Here is a 17,545-nt window from a genome sequence, read left to right as displayed (position 1 = left end):
AGTAATAAAACATTGAAATTGAGGTTTGTTACTTTGGTTTCCATGAGGATAGGGAACAAAATGATGGAAGGGATATAGCCAGTATTTTTCAGTGACAAACCATTTTAGCACCAAACATAGTACAAAGCATTTATATATATAAAGAGACATTATATCATTTAATTTGCACATTGTTGTGGTATTAGAGAGGCATTGATTTTCCATATTCCAGATGAGGAAATAGATGGTCAGCAACTGAAGAAACTTGACAAGCAAACTCAGTCATGTTTATGTGGCTCTTAAGTGGTAATATTTCCATTATGTCACCTATACTCTAACTCTGATGTGGAACTGAAATGACAAGACTGCCCCATGTAATACAAGAAAACTTGTGTCACATTGATGTTCTAAGTATGATAGTTCATAAAAAGTGGAAACATAGAGTGGCGAGGAGTTAGGAAAAGTGAAAGTTTAGAAAAATTCGTGATGTCTCTTATATTTCATTTTAGAAGTCTAAAATTTCTGAGAATGGTCCATGTTTAGAAGTTTCCTGAATTTAAAAAAAGCTCTTGTACTTTCCTCTGTTGTTTCAAATATTTAAATGGAACTTCAACGGATGACTGGAAATTTGCATTCTACTTTTGTTATGACAAAAACTGTTTGGGAAATGGAAGTTTATATGTAGGCTGTAAGTTTCAACAGTTAAATGATAATGTACCTGATACTGTGATTTTCAAGGTTCACTCATTTATTAGTTATTCCACATAGAATATGTCTAATATATCAGACACCATTGTGTGAAGTGAAGGCAATGTAAAGATGAACACGCTACACAGTGCCCTGCTGTCACGAATCTCAAGAGTCCAGCCTGGGTACCTTAGACAAATGCAAAGACAGTCTGTTATGCACTGCGATAGGTTACAGTGCAGGGCATCATGGCACTTAACCAGCTCTGAGGTGTCAGTGTGTGCTAAAGTTGGCAAGACTTGTAAGCACATCATTTTTGACAAAAAAGTGAGAGTGGAGGAGCTGATTGCTCTAGAGAGGAGGAAGGGGACCCCATTAGTACATTTCCCATTTGAGCAGGGTCCGCATTCATTCAGCACTGCCCATCTGCACTCACTTGTGAAGCACTTCTGAGTCACCTCAGGGTCTTCACCTCTCTCTCTCTTGAGGACCACATTCCACACAAGGAAACTCCCCAGCTAGATATTCCACTTTCCTTAATAGGATCAACAAGACACAAAGCTGTAGCTGCTAAGACAGGGACAAGGAGTATCATTTGTCTCAGCTATTCCTTATTTAATTACTCTGAATGCTGCCTGCTGACCCACTCTTACTTTTTCTATATGTTGGTGACTCAGCATTTGAAGATTCCCAAGACTTCATTAGGGAGCCCTCTGATAATCTTTTGCTTGGGATACTGTTGTCATCAATTTTTTTTCCAATGATGTCATAGATATTTAAAAAACAATAGTTCTGGATTACAGTTGAATTTTGAGGGGCAAAGGACAGGAATTGTCCACCATGTTGAACAGAAAATTTCTAATTTTTAAATATTGCTACAACAGAGATGGTTTCCAAAAATAATTCATTAAAAATTGTATATATATTGGGCACCAAAGGGCATTTTTAAAATAATAAGGCCTATATGTTATACAAGCATATATAATCTATGCTTTTTTACTGACTTATGCAACTTACTAAAAATTCACAAGAACTGTTATTTTCTCCACTGAATCAATTTTGAGGCATCTCACAAACAACAGTATGACAGTAATGAACCTTCACAGTTTTAAAACTTGGTGCTCATTTTCTTTTTCTATTATCTCTATATATTTCTTGGCTTTAATCTCAAGTTTTAAAGCTGTTTTTTGGAATATTTAAACTTGAATATATAATTTTCAAATTGTTACATTTTAAATAGCTAGATGAAAATGATTCTAAGATTACCAGAAAGGATTACAAGTATTACTAGCTATTTTGTTTTTTAAGAACATGGTGAGGAACTCACTGAGTTTAAAAATGGAATGAAGAACAATTTTGCTTGTGTAACCAAATAATTTGGTGAGCATAGTTCCTGCAGAACATTGAAATAGTTTGGAGGAGATAATTTCTTTATGTATTCAAAAATTATCTTAATATTTGGTATACAAGGTTGCAAACTTATTTTATAAAGAGATATTGGCTGACTGGAGGACAAAAATTCTATTTTGCTTTTGCAGTTATATCCTTTAAAAGTATAAATTTTCAAGTTTTCTCCTATGTATTTTTTAAAAAGATTGATCACAGGGAATGTGTGTGTTATATGTCTTCACAAACTCCTGTAATGTTAAGGGCTTGCTTATTATCTCTGTTCTAGAACATGTACATTCTCTATATAGAAAGGTGATCTCAGTATGGGATAAATGGCATTTATCCATTCAAACAACAGCAACGGAACTTTTCATATATCCAGAATCTGGGTGATATAAATATTAAACACAGTTTAAGCCTTGATGTTGACCCCCAGAATATTTTAAATCTTGATGGCACAAATCTCACTTACTTACGTGATAACAGTAAAAGAAAGACATAAATAATTGCTAATTTTTGAGGTTTATAAGTGATGAAAATACACAAAACAGTAATTATCAGTAAGGGCTTGGATTGTTAGGCATAGATTCATAAAAGAAGAAAAAATGTAATTGTCTATGAGGTCAGCTCAGGTCGCTGAAGGGGAAAGGCAGCTTTCCACACAAAGAGATCAGCTGACTGGGGTTTATGACCTGGCGGTGTTTCAGTTAGCTATGAGAAAATGACGTCATCACTACTTTTCTGGGCCCTGATTTTTCTCATATACAGAATAAAAGAGTTGCAGGTGATAATCATTAAATTCTCTATTAGCTAGAAAAAATTCAAATGTGGGGAACAATGTGCATGAAGGCACAATGTTGAGAGGCAACAACTAATGTGATCAAGCCATGAGAGAAGTGACCCTATTAGAGCAGAGAGTGCATATTCAGGATTAATAGGAGATAAAGCTGGATATTCAGTGTGATATCAGGTTATACAGGGTCTTAAAATCAGACAGATGAGTATAGATTTGATGTGAAAGCAAATGGGTGACCATTGGACCTTTGGAGGCAGAAGAGCTGCATAATGAATGTAGTGCTTAAAGAAGATTAGTTGGACAGGGAAATAAAGGAATGATGGATTGGCTGTAGAAAAGAGAGTGGGGGTTACAGCAGCCAGCCAGGAGGCTGTAACAAAGCTGGAGAGTGAGGTATATCTAGCACTTACAAGGGTCATGAACCCTATAGTCTCTGAATGGTTGTTAAAGAAAAATTAGAGCTGGACAGTAGTTAAAGTGGTAAAAAGAGATTGTGCTCAGGACTATTGCAATAGGGGAAAAAAATATTGGTATAAAACCAGGCTCAATTCTGAACTTAGCATGGACAAGTGGAAATGTATAACCAAGGAGCAGGTTGGGGATCGGTGGATGGAAAATTGCTAAGAGGCAACATTAGGGATAAGGGAGGATTCTGGTTACACTGACTTAGCAGGATTCTTACTGAAGGGAGGCCAGGGTGATCAGACATTACACTTAGGATGGTGAAGGTTAAGGACCCTGAATAGATATGGAGGATGATCAGACAGGAGAATGGGAGATTCTGTCTTAGTCAGTTTAGCAGGATTCTTGCTAAAATTGAACAATGTACAGACAAATACAGAAGTTCAAAAGCTGAGATCTAGTTGAAATGTTCAGGGGAGCCCAAGTAGAATTTGGTCAAGGAAAGAATCTTTGTCCCTGTAATTCTGATATTACGGAGGACACTTATCTTCCCTGGACATCTTTTCCTTATTAGTATGGTAAGGGCATATAGATTTTCAGTACAATGTTAAAATTTTAGGATTGTCTGGAGATAAACTATTTTAAGTATTGAAAAACAAGGTGATTTGGACTTTATCTGGGGAGAAAGTAAGTTATTTTTTCCATTCAGCCATACAAATATGTATTACTTTGTGCAATAGGCTTTTTAGAACATTTTGTGTGTGTATGTGTACATATGAATATATCACAAATCATTTCCTTTATAGAGGTATTCTCTCATGTGCTCTAAATCAATTAGCAAATACAATTTTGGCGTGTGAATTTCTTAGTCAGTTATTTTTGCTGGGATCATCTTTTCAGGATCACACTGGGAATGATGAAAACACAGGGGATGAAACACAGTTATGTTGCTTTCTTCCAAGATGCAATCCTGTAGGTTTTATCAGCAGGAAAGCAGCTCCCAGTATGAGTTGACCTCCAGGATAAACAGGAAACCAGCTGTGATAAGAAATGTCTTTTAATGGATTTGTACCACCAGAGGCAGTCATGAAACCGTAAGTCTTTGAGAAAGTCATAAGTCAGAGTGGGGAAAGACAAATGATATTTGATGCATCCGAACACAGTATGACTCATCTTTCTTTTCTCCTTAAAATTAGACAAATGATTGAAGGTGGAAAATGAAAAAGGGATATTAAATTGTTTTTTAATTGATGTAGATTTCAGTGGGATATATATTTACATTAAAGTTAAACTAGACCTGGTCTTACATGTACAGGAATGAATAAATAACTAAAAGCTTTTATCCATTTAGTTTAAAGATTTGATTCCCTTTTCCTTTTATCTCCAACCTCCAGCCTCCAAACTTCACTCTCCTTAAAGTGTGTATCAATCAGGGAATGGAAACATTACTTAAAACATTTAGCTTAAAGTAAGTAATAAACCAAATGATAATATAGTTATCTTTTGGGCTCCGATGTGGGCACTTCCCCTAGTGCTTTGGAGAATACAATGCTGAGTACTCCTTAACTCACATAGTTTAGAGTCTTCTAATGGGACTGAGAGCCAAGCTCAAGAATTGCAATACAAAGAAAGAGTAATAAATGAAGGCTTTGAATCCTATCCCATTCAGAGGGTATTATTTCACATAAACCATATTTCCAGGTATGAATGGATAGTTCCCCTTAGCTGTCTAATATCAACTCTAACTAGAAAAGTACAAATCTATAGGAGACACTATGCCCCATAAGTTACTTACTTTCCCAATCAACTTCTTTCTGTTATTGCTTCTGCTGTTTTCCAGCCTCCAGAGCTAAAAAAAAAAAAACATGATATGCCTCTGATTTCCTAATTGGCAGCTCTCAGACTTTGGCGTATTTTTTCATATCTAGTATGGGAGCTAATAACATAGACCACAGAGGTAGGGAATGCACAGAAGCCCAACCTATTGCCTAGTATTATTTATTGAACCATCAGTAGTAATTACCTATTTTTTCTCTCAGTCCTCAACTGGTGGACACCAAGTCTTTCTTCTTTTTTTCTTATCCTTGAGACATCCAAAGTATTTCTCTATACAGTGATCTCTCATTCAAGTATTTGTCCTTTTGTTTCTTCCCGCATGGAAATACACTTCAGGATTACTGCAAACACCTTCAAGATTTTCTCTCCTCTCCATTACTGTTACTATTGCCAAACTAGTCCTACTGAAATAGGGCTGCATGTTACTTTACTCCTAAAGACCATGTTTTTGAGTTCTTCATTTTCTGTCCATTTAAATCTAAAATGTGGTTGTCAGGGCTTCCAATAATGTGACTTGCCTGGACAACAGAAACATGCCACCCATGTACATGAGCCATACTCATCTCTCTTTCTGTATCATCATTTCCCATTTGAAGTATGTGTCCAAGTCCCCCATCTCAATGTCCCTCACTGTACCCAAACTCATACTCTGTGTCACCTTGCACATCTATCATTGTCCAGTCTATGGCCTTCACTGGGGTCTTGAAGTTTCAGTAATGACTTAATATCTGAGCAGAATTGCCAATATCCCCTCCTGTAGGAGACCTTCCCATGGAGCCTCTCTTTGGAGTTCACTTCCCATGTGCTCTTAGGTGCTCATGGGGCTGACATCACTGGCCTGCAATTTGTGTAATTACCCAGGGCTCCATGTTAGAAGGGCCCTGTACCTGGTTTAATGCTCTGCTGTTGATGTCTTAAAATTCTTAGTAATTTTTGAACGAGTCTCCACATTTTCATTTTGCACTGGGCCCCACAAATTATGTAGCTAGTCCTGCATTGGAACCTTAGCATTTATTTTGAGTTGTATTAAGTAGGAAATTTATAGGAGTCACCTTCATTATAGACAGGGAACTAGCATCCTGAATCCTCCAGTGTTCAATATCATGTCACAATCAAGGAACTTCCTAGTTTTTTAAGCATTAAAATTAAAAGATTTTAACTGTCATCATCAGTCTTTACACTTTTATTTTCTAACAACTTTTCTGTTATCTTACTTGGGCTTTGCAGTAATATCACTGAGCAAATCTACAAAATGGTGTGACTCACATTGATAAATTCAATTCGACATTCTTGCTTGTTTTTGTGATACTGGCAATTCTGACTGGTATGAAGTAGTGTCTCATTGTGGTGATAATCCCCTCATTGAGGGGGTAGAGGTATAAACTTACAATTATAAAATAAGTCACCAGGGTAAAAAAGTCCAGTATCGGGAATATATTCAATAATATTGTCACAACATTGTATGGGTACAGACGGTAATCACATACACACAGTGGTGAGCATTTCATAATGTATGTGATTGCTGAATCACTATGTTGTACACCTGGAGCTAAGTTAATCATATCAATTGTATGTCAATTAAAAAAAATAAAAAATACAATTAGAGACTGTGTCTCAGGGAACCGGCCACTCCTGATCCTGTTGATATTGTGGATATTATCCCTTATGTGAAACACCGTAATAGAAATTGCTTTTAGCCCTAAGTCCTTAAGGAGAGATCTGTCACTGGACACATGAGTATGTTGTTATTCACCAAAAAAGCGATGTAAGAGATCAAGTTTCCATTGCAACTTTGGTTGTTTAGACCTTGAGAGTAAAGTTTGGAGATCAAACTGTGTTTTTACTTACTTTGATTTTGATATTGTAATTTCTATATGTTCTATTCCACATTTATACATATTTTTGTTATACATATTTTGAAATATCTCAAATTTTATATGACTGTCACATAATAAATGCTCAAAAAATATTTGATGTATGGTTAAGGCAGTATTCCATGATTTAATGCATTACTGAATGTACATGAGTGTCAGATATGGAAAGATAGATGATAGATAAATATATAGTGGTGGAGATTGTTATGTTCCCTGTAAACTACAGAATAGTTTCAAAATAATTATATTTTGCCTTTTACACACAATTTTGACCATATATTATTGGCATTTATAAAAGCTTTGATCATTTCCATTTCAGTTAAATATTCTTAACCAGATTAAGACATCAGATCACCACTGAAGAACCACTCCTACTACTGGTTTCAGTCTTGTACTTTGCATCAGCTATAGTAAATTTATATCTACACTTTTATAATTTGTATTTTTTATTCTTTCTTATTTAAAAAACATTCAAACAAAAGTAAGAAAAACCACAATGCTCCTTTGACAGCCTTCAAAAACAACTATTGACTGGTAGGCAGGCCCTAGATATTTAATTGCCATGCAAATGCTGAATTTGGATCATGAAAGGCTGTTTAAGGATGACAAACATGATTTTGGAATCAGAGTTGCATGGAAGTTGAGGAGCTCTCTACAAATTATAAATTTTATAAAAAATCACATCTCCAAAACTGGAGCTACATGTAAGAAAATGAACCTGGATTACTGTCTAATTCCATACACAAAGTATACATGAAATGGATCAAAGACCTGAATGTAAGTCATGAAACCATAAAACTCTTAGAAGAAAACATAGGCAAAACTCTCTTGAATATAAACATGAGCAACTTTGTCATGAACATATCTCCTTGGGCAAGGGAAACAAAAGCAAAAATGAACAAGTGGAACTACATCAAACTAAAAAGCTTCTGTACAGCAAAGGGCACCATCAGTAGAACAAAAGGGCATCCTACAGTATGGGAGAATATATTCATAAATGACATATCCAGTAAGGGGTTAACATCCAAAATATATAAAGGGTTCACATGACTCAACACCCAAAAAGCAAATAACCCAATTAAAATTGGGCAGAGTAGCTGAACAGACACTTTTCCAAAGAAGAAATTCTGATGGCCAACAGGCACATGAAAAGTTGCTCCACATCACTAATCATCAGAAAAATGCTAATTAAAACCACAATGAGATATCACCTCACACCAGTTAGGATGACCAACATCCAAAAAAACAAACAAGAACAAATGTTGGCAAGGATGTGGAGAAAGGGGACCCTCCTACACTGCTGGTGGGAATGTAAATTAGTTTAACCATTGTGGAAAGCAGTATGGAGGGGTTCCTCAAAAAACAAAAAATAGAAATACCATGTGACCCAGAAATCCCACTCCTACGAATTTACCCTAATAAAACAGGATCACAGATTCAAAAAGACATATGCACCCCTATGTTTATTGCAGTATTATTTATGATAGCCAAGATATGGAAGCAATCTAAGTGTCCATCAGTAGATGAATGGATAAAGAAGATGTGGTACATATACATGATGAAATATTGTTCAGCCATAAGAAGAAAACAATTCCTACCATTTGCAACAAAATGGATGGAACTGGAGGATATTATGCTCAGTGAAATAAGTCAGGCAGAGAAAGACAAGTATCAAATGATTTCACTCATCTGTGGAGTGTAAGAACAAAGCAAAAACTGAAGGAACAAAACAGCAGCAGACTCACAGAACCCCAAAATGAACTAATAGTTACCAAAGGGAAAGAGACTGGGCAGGGTGGTGGGAAGGGAGGGAGAAGGGTATTAAGGGGCATTATGATTAGTGCAGATAATGTAGTGGAGAGCATGGGGAAGGCAATATAACACAGAGAAGACAAGTTATGACTCCATAGCATCTTACCATGCTGATGGACAGTGACTGTAATGGAGTACGTGGTGGAGACTTGATAATGGGGGGAATCTAGTAACTACAATGTTGCTCATGTGATTGTATATCAATGATATCTTAATAAAAATATCACCTCATTTCTTCCACCAAGTTCTCTTTGCCCTTCTCCTGCCAACTGCCCTTGCCTTTTTCTGAACCCTTATGATTCATTTAGCACTTAATTGCTGTTTATTTATTTTATCCTGGTCTAGTTGCATTGTTGTACTGCTCCAACCAGGACAGGAACAATTTTTTTTTTTTTAATTCGTATATATCCTACCACTTGGCATAGTGTTAACTGCCTGGCTGACTTATTTTTTTATTTACTTTTTTTGTAGTAGGAGAATAAATTCAGTGTGGAGACTTATCATGGGTGTAACAACCAGTATAGATAATGTTATGTGTGTGTTATACTAGGAAACAATTGGAGGTCTGGTCTGATTGTAGTGCTAGGCCACTTTGTAAATAGGGAGGCACTCATATGTTGTATTAGTACTAGTGGAATGTAATGGGGAGCTGATTCAGTCCCTAAGTTTCTGAATTTCTGCTCAAAATACTCAGATAATCAATCAAGTGGGATATGAGATTAATCAAAAATTCTTTCTTTGTTTTCAGAATTAAGAGATTTCTCACATAATTGTAATGCAAGGGAACAAACATATCAAAGAGAAGTGATCAAGCTGCAGATTTGGAAGATACTAGAAATGCTTATGTTTGTAGCATTTTACACGGTGGGTCTGTTTCATAGACTACTTACGGATAGCAAATGGAATCTAGTAATGTTTCTGAATAATTAACCAACAATTTTAATTTATATCAGGAAGCAAATTAAGATATTAACATTCAGGATACATAGAACATAAAGTACAGGGATCTTTAATTCATGGGTGAATGAATATGAAAGCAACATGTTGAAGGCATTTTTCCTTATAAAGTGATTACAGTATCATTTATTATTAAGTTGATACATAGCTGCAGAGCTTCTGCTTAATTCTCTGGGCCCCACCAAACTCCAGTGCATCTTTAAGTGAAACACACATATAGGAATGCTATGAAAAGAGCTGGTTTAGATAAAGTCAGCCAGGAGGAAGTGTTCTCCCCATTCATTGTGATAATTATATCTATTTTACCAGGGGAGAAATTCTCTTATTTTGAAAAAAAAAGCTTAATAATTTTCTGATTAAACACATCTGAGAAGTACTTCTGTGTTTATATTTAAGGCAACTCAAAGAGAATTTTGTAGCTGTTCTCTCAGGGAAAGCTGCTATTCTGAAGGATTTATACTGGAGATAATAATAGGCTTAATTTGTATTGTATTTAAACATTGATCAAAGCATTTTCACATATATTCTAGCATTTGATCCCTTGTACAGCCCTGTAAGATGGGTTAAGTGTGTATCCTAATCCCTTTTAACAAAGGAGGAAATTCAGTCACTGAGGGGCTAGGTGATTTGTTAAAGGATATGCTCTGAGTAACAGACCTAGAAGTCGTGTCCTGAGACACCCAGATTCTCTGCTCTCAGATCTCAAAGACCACTTTTGAACATAAATGCAGTTACACACCCCTATATCCAGCTGCAAAGCAAGATCAAACAAGGAGCCCTTTAAAATACTAATTCTGGAACCTCATACCTGTAGTTTCCAATTCAGGTCAAGTGTGACAGCCATTAAATTTATTTTGAATATGACATATATGACTTTGAGTCTAGCTAACCAGCATGATTGGATATCCACTCATTCCTTCATTCAACATTGTTCTCTGTGAATTTTACGTTCATGTACTTTGCTTGTGTCTCTATTAGGTTCTTAGGCTTTTTCAAACTTATTTTTCTTTCTTTTTTTATTGAAATATGGTTGATATGCAATATTAGTTTCATATATACAACAAAGTGATCCAACAATTATATACTAATTATTCTATAATTTAAAGTTTGTACTTCTTTATCCTCTTTACCTATTCTAACCATCCCTTTACCCCTTCCCCCATGGCAACCACCAGTCTGTGCTCTGTGCTTATGAGTCAATTTCTGTTTTATTTGTTTGCTTGGTTTGGCTTTTTAGATTCCACATATAAATTCAATTATACAGTATTTGTCTTTTTTGTCTTTTTCACTTAGCATAATATCCTCTAGATCCATCCATGTTGTCACAAATGGCAAGATTTCATTCTTTTTTATGGCTACATAATATTCCATTACATACATGTACATCTTCTTTATCCATTCATTTATTGATGGGCACTTTGGTTGCTTCCATATCTTGTCTATTGTAAATAATGAGATAAATGTAATGCATAGATCTTTTTGAATTATTTATTTTGTTTCCTTTTTATAAATTTCTACAGTGGAATTACTGAGTCATATGATATTTCTATTTTAGTTCTTTGAGAAACCTCCATACTGTTTTCCATAGTGGCTGCACCAATTTACATTCCCACCAATAGCTTGGGAGGGTTCCCATTTCTCCACATCCTTGCCAACACTTGTTATTTTTTTATGCTTTTCTAAAAAAATAGTCATTCTGATTGGTGTGAACTGATATTTCATTGTAGTTTTTGGTTTGCAAATTGATTAGTCTTTTCTCAATAGCTTTTATTGAAATAGTCAAATTTATTGGTGTTTTTCTTATGTCTCACATACTAAGAACTTTGCCAGCTCAGATTAACATAAAAATCCCCATTTATAAATGAAAAAGCCACTTTATTTCTTAAAACAAAACAAAATCCATAGCTAGAAGAGAACTTGTAAATAGATAATAAACTTAGAGATGCTCAACATGACTCATAAATAAATGCAGATGAAAGAAACAAGATAACTCTTTTACTCTAGAATTTATAAAAGGTACAAAAGTTCATGGTAAGTGGCACTGGTGAGAATGAGAGGAAGCAGTACTTTTATATAATGTTGGAAAGAGTGCTACTAGTACAGGGTCTTTGGTAGTGAGACTGGAACTATTTCTCAAAAGTAAAAATGTATGTTCTCTCTGATCTAACAGTACTACTTCTTGGGCGTACATAAATCTGGGCAACATTGATGTTGTAGTATGTATATTGCAGCATTGTTTGTAATAGGAATAAAAAGAGGACATCTGGGCATAGACAGTTAAAGAAATCAACATACATGCATAAAAGGAATTATGCATTCATAGAATCATTGCTCATATGTGTTTACATGGATTGGCCTCCACAGTATATTAGGGCTATTAAATCTTAATTAAGATTAAAAGTAAAAATTATATACATTATGTTCCCATTTGAGTATAAAAAGGTGTATGAAAGTAGAAGTATATGTCTATTCCTATGTATACATAGACTATTTTTGTAAGTATAAAGAAACTATTAATTGTCATACAGTTGAGAAGGAAAACTAGAAATTGAGATAGGAAGAAAACTAAATTTTATATACATTTGTACCACTTGAATATTTTGTAATGTATATTAGTTATTTTTCAATATACCATAGGTAATTAAAGATAAGGAATTTGATGCTTAAAATAATTGGCAAATAACCTGAACTGGGTATATTGTAAAATAAATTTTCTCCAGGTTAGTTGTACTTTATTATGGCATCAGTCATATGCAACTGATGTAACAAAACCACATATTTTCTTAACTGTCACATATATTTTATGATAATTCTATCATTTGTATTTTAGAAATGTAATTATAAGTTAGGGAAATATCACTTAGCAGTCTGTAATTTTCTAGTGGATCCATGTTAGCTGAGTAATACTGGTTGAGGCATAGGGTTTTCAAAATTAGAGTATGTCAGAACTATGAAGGACCACAAACATTTTATAAACCAACTTTGTTTTGGAGATGAAGAAACTGAGACCCAATAGGGTTTTTTTCCTCCCATGTTAGTTCCTTCCACTCAAATGGTAAAATTTAGGATGAAGTACAAGTTAATACTAAGTAAATTGATATAGTGAGAGTCAGACAACACTAAATATCCAGACCTCCTCTTCATCAGCTGACTGTCCATCCTTGGACAAGTCTCCTGTCCTCTCCAGGCTCAAGTTCCTACAATTTGGGAGTGATTGGTTGAACCCAATGATACTGTTTGCACCCATTCTATATTGACTGAAAATAATTTAAGAAATCTACCTACTAATTCAGGACCTCATTAACTTTATTACTGCCTCTAGATTTGTAAACACCCCAATTTTCTGAAATTTCCAAATTTATGTAAATGCTCCCATCCTTCAAAAGTCAAGCTATGTTAAATCAAACATTTGTTTCAACAATTACTTTGAGGAGAACATTTTTGTAGTTCTTAGAAACCCTTGGTTGGTGAAGAATTCACATCTTCTCTTTAAAGTCTTCAAATATAGCTCAAGCTCATGTGAATCTTCCTTTCTTTATTACTTATTTCACAACTGTCTAAGTCATGAGATGTTCTTGTATTGTTTTCTTGTTATTTAACACGGCTTGTTACACAGCCAGAGCCTGTTTTATTTTTCCCGTTGCATGTGTCTAATTAGCACTTGTGATTTTAGCAGTAGGTTCAGAATAATAGTGAATGAAGTCAGATATTTCAGACTGAAAGGAAAATTTTAGGTTGTAATGCAGACCAAACATTGAATTTTCAGTTGCCAGGAAATTGTTGTTTAGGTGGGATGTAACATGAAAAGCAGATACAGTGATGTGTTCCAGTTGGGACATGGGTACATTGTGGCAGGTAAGCCTGTCCTCTGCAAGGAAAGAAGAGGATAGAGGAGTCAGCGGAATGCTGAAGTGGACTCATGACTCAGCAACCAATGCCCCTCTGGTGACGCTCCTCAGGGACATAAATCTGAGTATACCCAGGCATTTAACTGAGTGTGGTATTAGCTTTGCTAATAACTTTCTCCAATCACAAGGATAATAAAAATTAAAATATAGTTTCTTTTCATATTTTTGAGAAAATTAGTTCCTCTAGGTTTTAACATTTGGAGTATACAAATTTAGATTCCTTTTCCTAAAAGTAGGTCATTAAGTAGAAAATAAATACATAATCTGTATATAGTCCTCAAGAGTTTATTAATAAATCTGCTACTTAACACATCTCCCCCAAGAGCTCTTAAATGAAGTCTTCCATGATTAAAGATCAACATTCTGAACAGTTGAAACATTCAGGATTCATAGTGGTGCATTTAGACATCACATTGCTTTTCTATATACAAAGTCCACAAATGTACTTTGAGAAAATTTCTATCCAAATTATTTACTCTTATAATTTGTCTGCTTTTTACCTTTAATTTTATTCGTATTTTGTACCGGCTTCAGTGTTTTAAGTGACATAACAATTTTGCTCTTTTCCTGCAGGCAGAATTCACAGCCATGCGGGAGCAGTACATGCGAGGCGGGGAGGGGTTCATCATCTGCTACTCTGTCACTGACCGCCAGTCATTCCAGGAAGCTGCCAAGTTTAAAGAGCTCATTTTTCAGGTTCGCCACACCTATGAAATCCCCCTGGTACTGGTGGGTAACAAAATTGACCTGGAACAGTTCCGTCAGGTAAGTGTCAATTTTATTTGTTGGTTTCTGTCTTTATAGTACCAAGTATGTCTGCTTTCCAAGGTTCATATTGAAAATTATGCAAAAGAAATGTACACATGATTTTTGCACTAAATCTTTGAAGTCCTGTGGTAGATTGTGTTATCCACCACAATATAACCCATTTCACATGCTATTTTGTGTGTCCTTACCAATCCCCTATCAGCGGGCATGGTGTGTTTTTCCCATTCCTAGATCTGGGCTGGCCCTATGGTTTGTATGAAGGAGTAACTCTAAAAATGATGCTGCATAATTCTGAGGCTGAACCTTGAAAGTTCTTCAGGTTCTGCCTTGGCTATTTGAAAATACTTGCTCTTGGGGTCTAGGCACCATGTAAAAATCTCAAGCTAAACAATGTGAGCAAAGCAGCTAACCTCAGCTATCTCTGCCAACTTAACACACATGTGGGCAAGGCATTGTGCACGTTTCAGTACCAGCTGCCATCTGACTATAGCTCAGAAGATACCCTAGCCAATTCATATGAAACAGAAGAATCTCCCAGCTGGGCCTTGTCTGGATTTCTGACCCACACACTTACGGGCAAAAAAAAAAAAAAATGGAATTGTTTAAGCCACCATGTTCTGAACTATTTTCCATGCAGCAGTAGATAATCAGAACAGGATCCCTCCCATCTTCCAGAATGAGAAATACATCAATCTGCTTCAAGCTATCCCTCTGTACTGAGATTCATAGTGTGATCCTCAGTCTCATAACTTCTCCAATGATAATGCAAAACCCATATCTAGTTTAGACTGTGATCACTACTAGATTTCATGTATTATAGTAGTATATATAAGTATATATATTATGTATATAAGATGTTTTATAGTCATTACAGTTTATACACTATCAGAACAGGATGGGAAAACTATGATAGCCTCATCTCTGAGATCTCTACAGGGTAATGATACTTCAGTTGTCCTTAGTACTCCTAAAGAGATTAAAAGACAAAAACCTAAATTGGGGAGTAGGCAAATCATCTCATAATTCCATTGCCATGACTCATTTTTGTACAAAGTTACATTACTGACAAGTTGCATGCAAAGCAAATTTTTATAAGTCAAATTCTTTAAATCGAGTAGCTTACTTATATTTGAGATGCTTCATCGTTATTTGCATTAACCTTGAATTTCAGCTGGATTTCAATGGTTTCTGTTACTCCAGCTAATGATTTATTTTTAGACTGCTTAAAGTAGCCTGCTAATAAAACCTTTTGCTATGGTAAGAATTTTCACTAAAACACTTAGTTTTGTCCTATTTTAAGTATTTTATATATTTGGATATTTTTATCTAATGTGTTTTAAGTTTTCATAAAGTGAAAACATATAGAGCCAGTGTTTATAAATGTATGCTCCACATAGAAACATATTCCTATGATTTGGGGCAAGGCATTTTTGTGGTGACATTTTCATGTATTTCATTTGAAAGTCTAAGTATCTTAAAGTGGCAGCCAACTATTTTTTAAGAGGTATAATATTTGTTTGTCTTCTCTGCCCTTGTTATGTCTTGCTTTGTTGTTTCTCTTTCTCCAAAGCGATGTTTACTATGATATGGTTATGTTAGTATAGGATAGGAATTCAAGTTTATTTTATCAGCTAAATATGTATCTATTCTCAGATACTTGGCAGAAAGGAAAAAGAGAGTTATAGATTTAGTGGTGAACCCTTCAGATCCTCCTTGGAGGAGAGGGGATATTCTAATTTTGGGGGGGATTTCTGGGAAGTGGGATGAGGGAGCACTCTGAGATGCAAGTGTACCATCAATGATCATGTGACCAGCTTTGTTGCATTTCTCAGGGTTTCTAAAGAACAAAAACCTTTATTTGGATGCCATTCAAGAGAGTTACAGGTGATTCTGAGAGAGCTGGTGAATTTGAGAACATTAGGGAAACTTCTTCAGGCAACCATAAATAAGATTATTCCTAATATGGGTTGCTCTCCATGATTCCAGTGCTGGCTGGCATTTGCTTTCCCCATTCCATCTTGTTCCTGACTCTGCTTTCCTAGGCTCAAAGGTGGTCCCCTGTATCTCCATGTTCTCCAGAACCCCTATTCCAGCCTGGGTAATTTCACATTAGCCATGATGTGAATCAGAAGTATCATAAGTGTCTGAAGCAAATACCAAAAGAGACATTAAGCTGAGTAAAAGCAGATTTAACAGACTTCTCCTTTTAGATAAAAGCAAGTAAACAAGATGGTCACAGAAAATGCAAAAACCATGAAAACTCAAATTACATTCTTTTTAAATATGCTCATGTACCAATGTCTCCTATAATGAAGTGCTGATATGTAAATTTGGCTTCTGGCTGTGGTGTTTGTGATGGAAATAATTATTCCTATAATTGCAGAGTGGTTTTTCCTTTTCAAAAATACTTTCAGTTCACACTTTATTCTAATCATACAACTGTCCTGAGAAGTTGTAAGGCAAGCATTCGATGGATGGTGACATTTAAGGACTTAATATATTGATAGAAATTGACTTCCATAAATGATTGCTGTTCTTGACAAAATTAAGACTAAAACCTAGATGATATATACTCCTTTTATGACATCAGTATTTAAAAATTAGGTGTCTGATTTTTTTTCACCTAAAACAACCAAAAAAAAATGAAGATGTTAACACCTCATCATCTATAGCTCCAAGAAGTTTTATGAAGATTCATAGAGCAATAAACTCAAAGACCTTGAAGGAAACCATCCTAGGTTTTTGTTTATTGCTGAGAGGCAGGGAAGTTGTTTTCTCACCGATCAGCTCTTCTTCCTCAGTCTACACTGAAAGAAGATGAAAGGAAAAACTGCTGATGATGAAAGCTGTTTTTATTATATTTGTTTGGTAGAGTAGGTGGTTACATTCCTAATGTGTTTTGGTGACTCCCAAATCCTTTTCTACCAGGAAAAATAAGTGATATTTTTATCATCATTAACATCTTTGAGCTAAAATTTTGAAGGGCTCTGTATAAAGGGTAGCACTTTATCAGGAAATGGTACTCATTTTGATGCTGACGATGATCATTTAGTATTTGCAAGGCTCTGCGTCAGGTGCTTAACACACATAATTTTATTCAATGCTCACCACAAGCCCATGAAGTAGGTTCCTTTGTT

General features: G+C 35.3%; 1 protein-coding gene across 2 annotated transcripts in view; it reads left to right on the top strand.

Annotated features, from left to right (window-relative positions):
- The window catches only part of RIT2 (Ras like without CAAX 2), a 390,276-nt gene that overhangs the window by 184,452 nt on the left and 188,279 nt on the right, over positions 1-17,545 (top strand). For both annotated transcript variants that reach the window (XM_073213309.1, XM_037015079.2), the window contains exon 4: positions 14,214-14,405. In XM_073213309.1, coding sequence (XP_073069410.1) covers positions 14,214-14,405 — 192 coding nt within the window. The remainder of the gene's footprint in view (positions 1-14,213; positions 14,406-17,545) is intronic.

This window comes from Manis javanica, chromosome 9, assembly GCF_040802235.1.
Source record: "Manis javanica isolate MJ-LG chromosome 9, MJ_LKY, whole genome shotgun sequence".
NCBI lineage: Eukaryota > Metazoa > Chordata > Mammalia > Pholidota > Manidae > Manis > Manis javanica.
The sequence above is the reverse complement of the archived record's forward strand: the minus strand, read 5'-3'. Positions and strand labels throughout refer to the sequence as shown.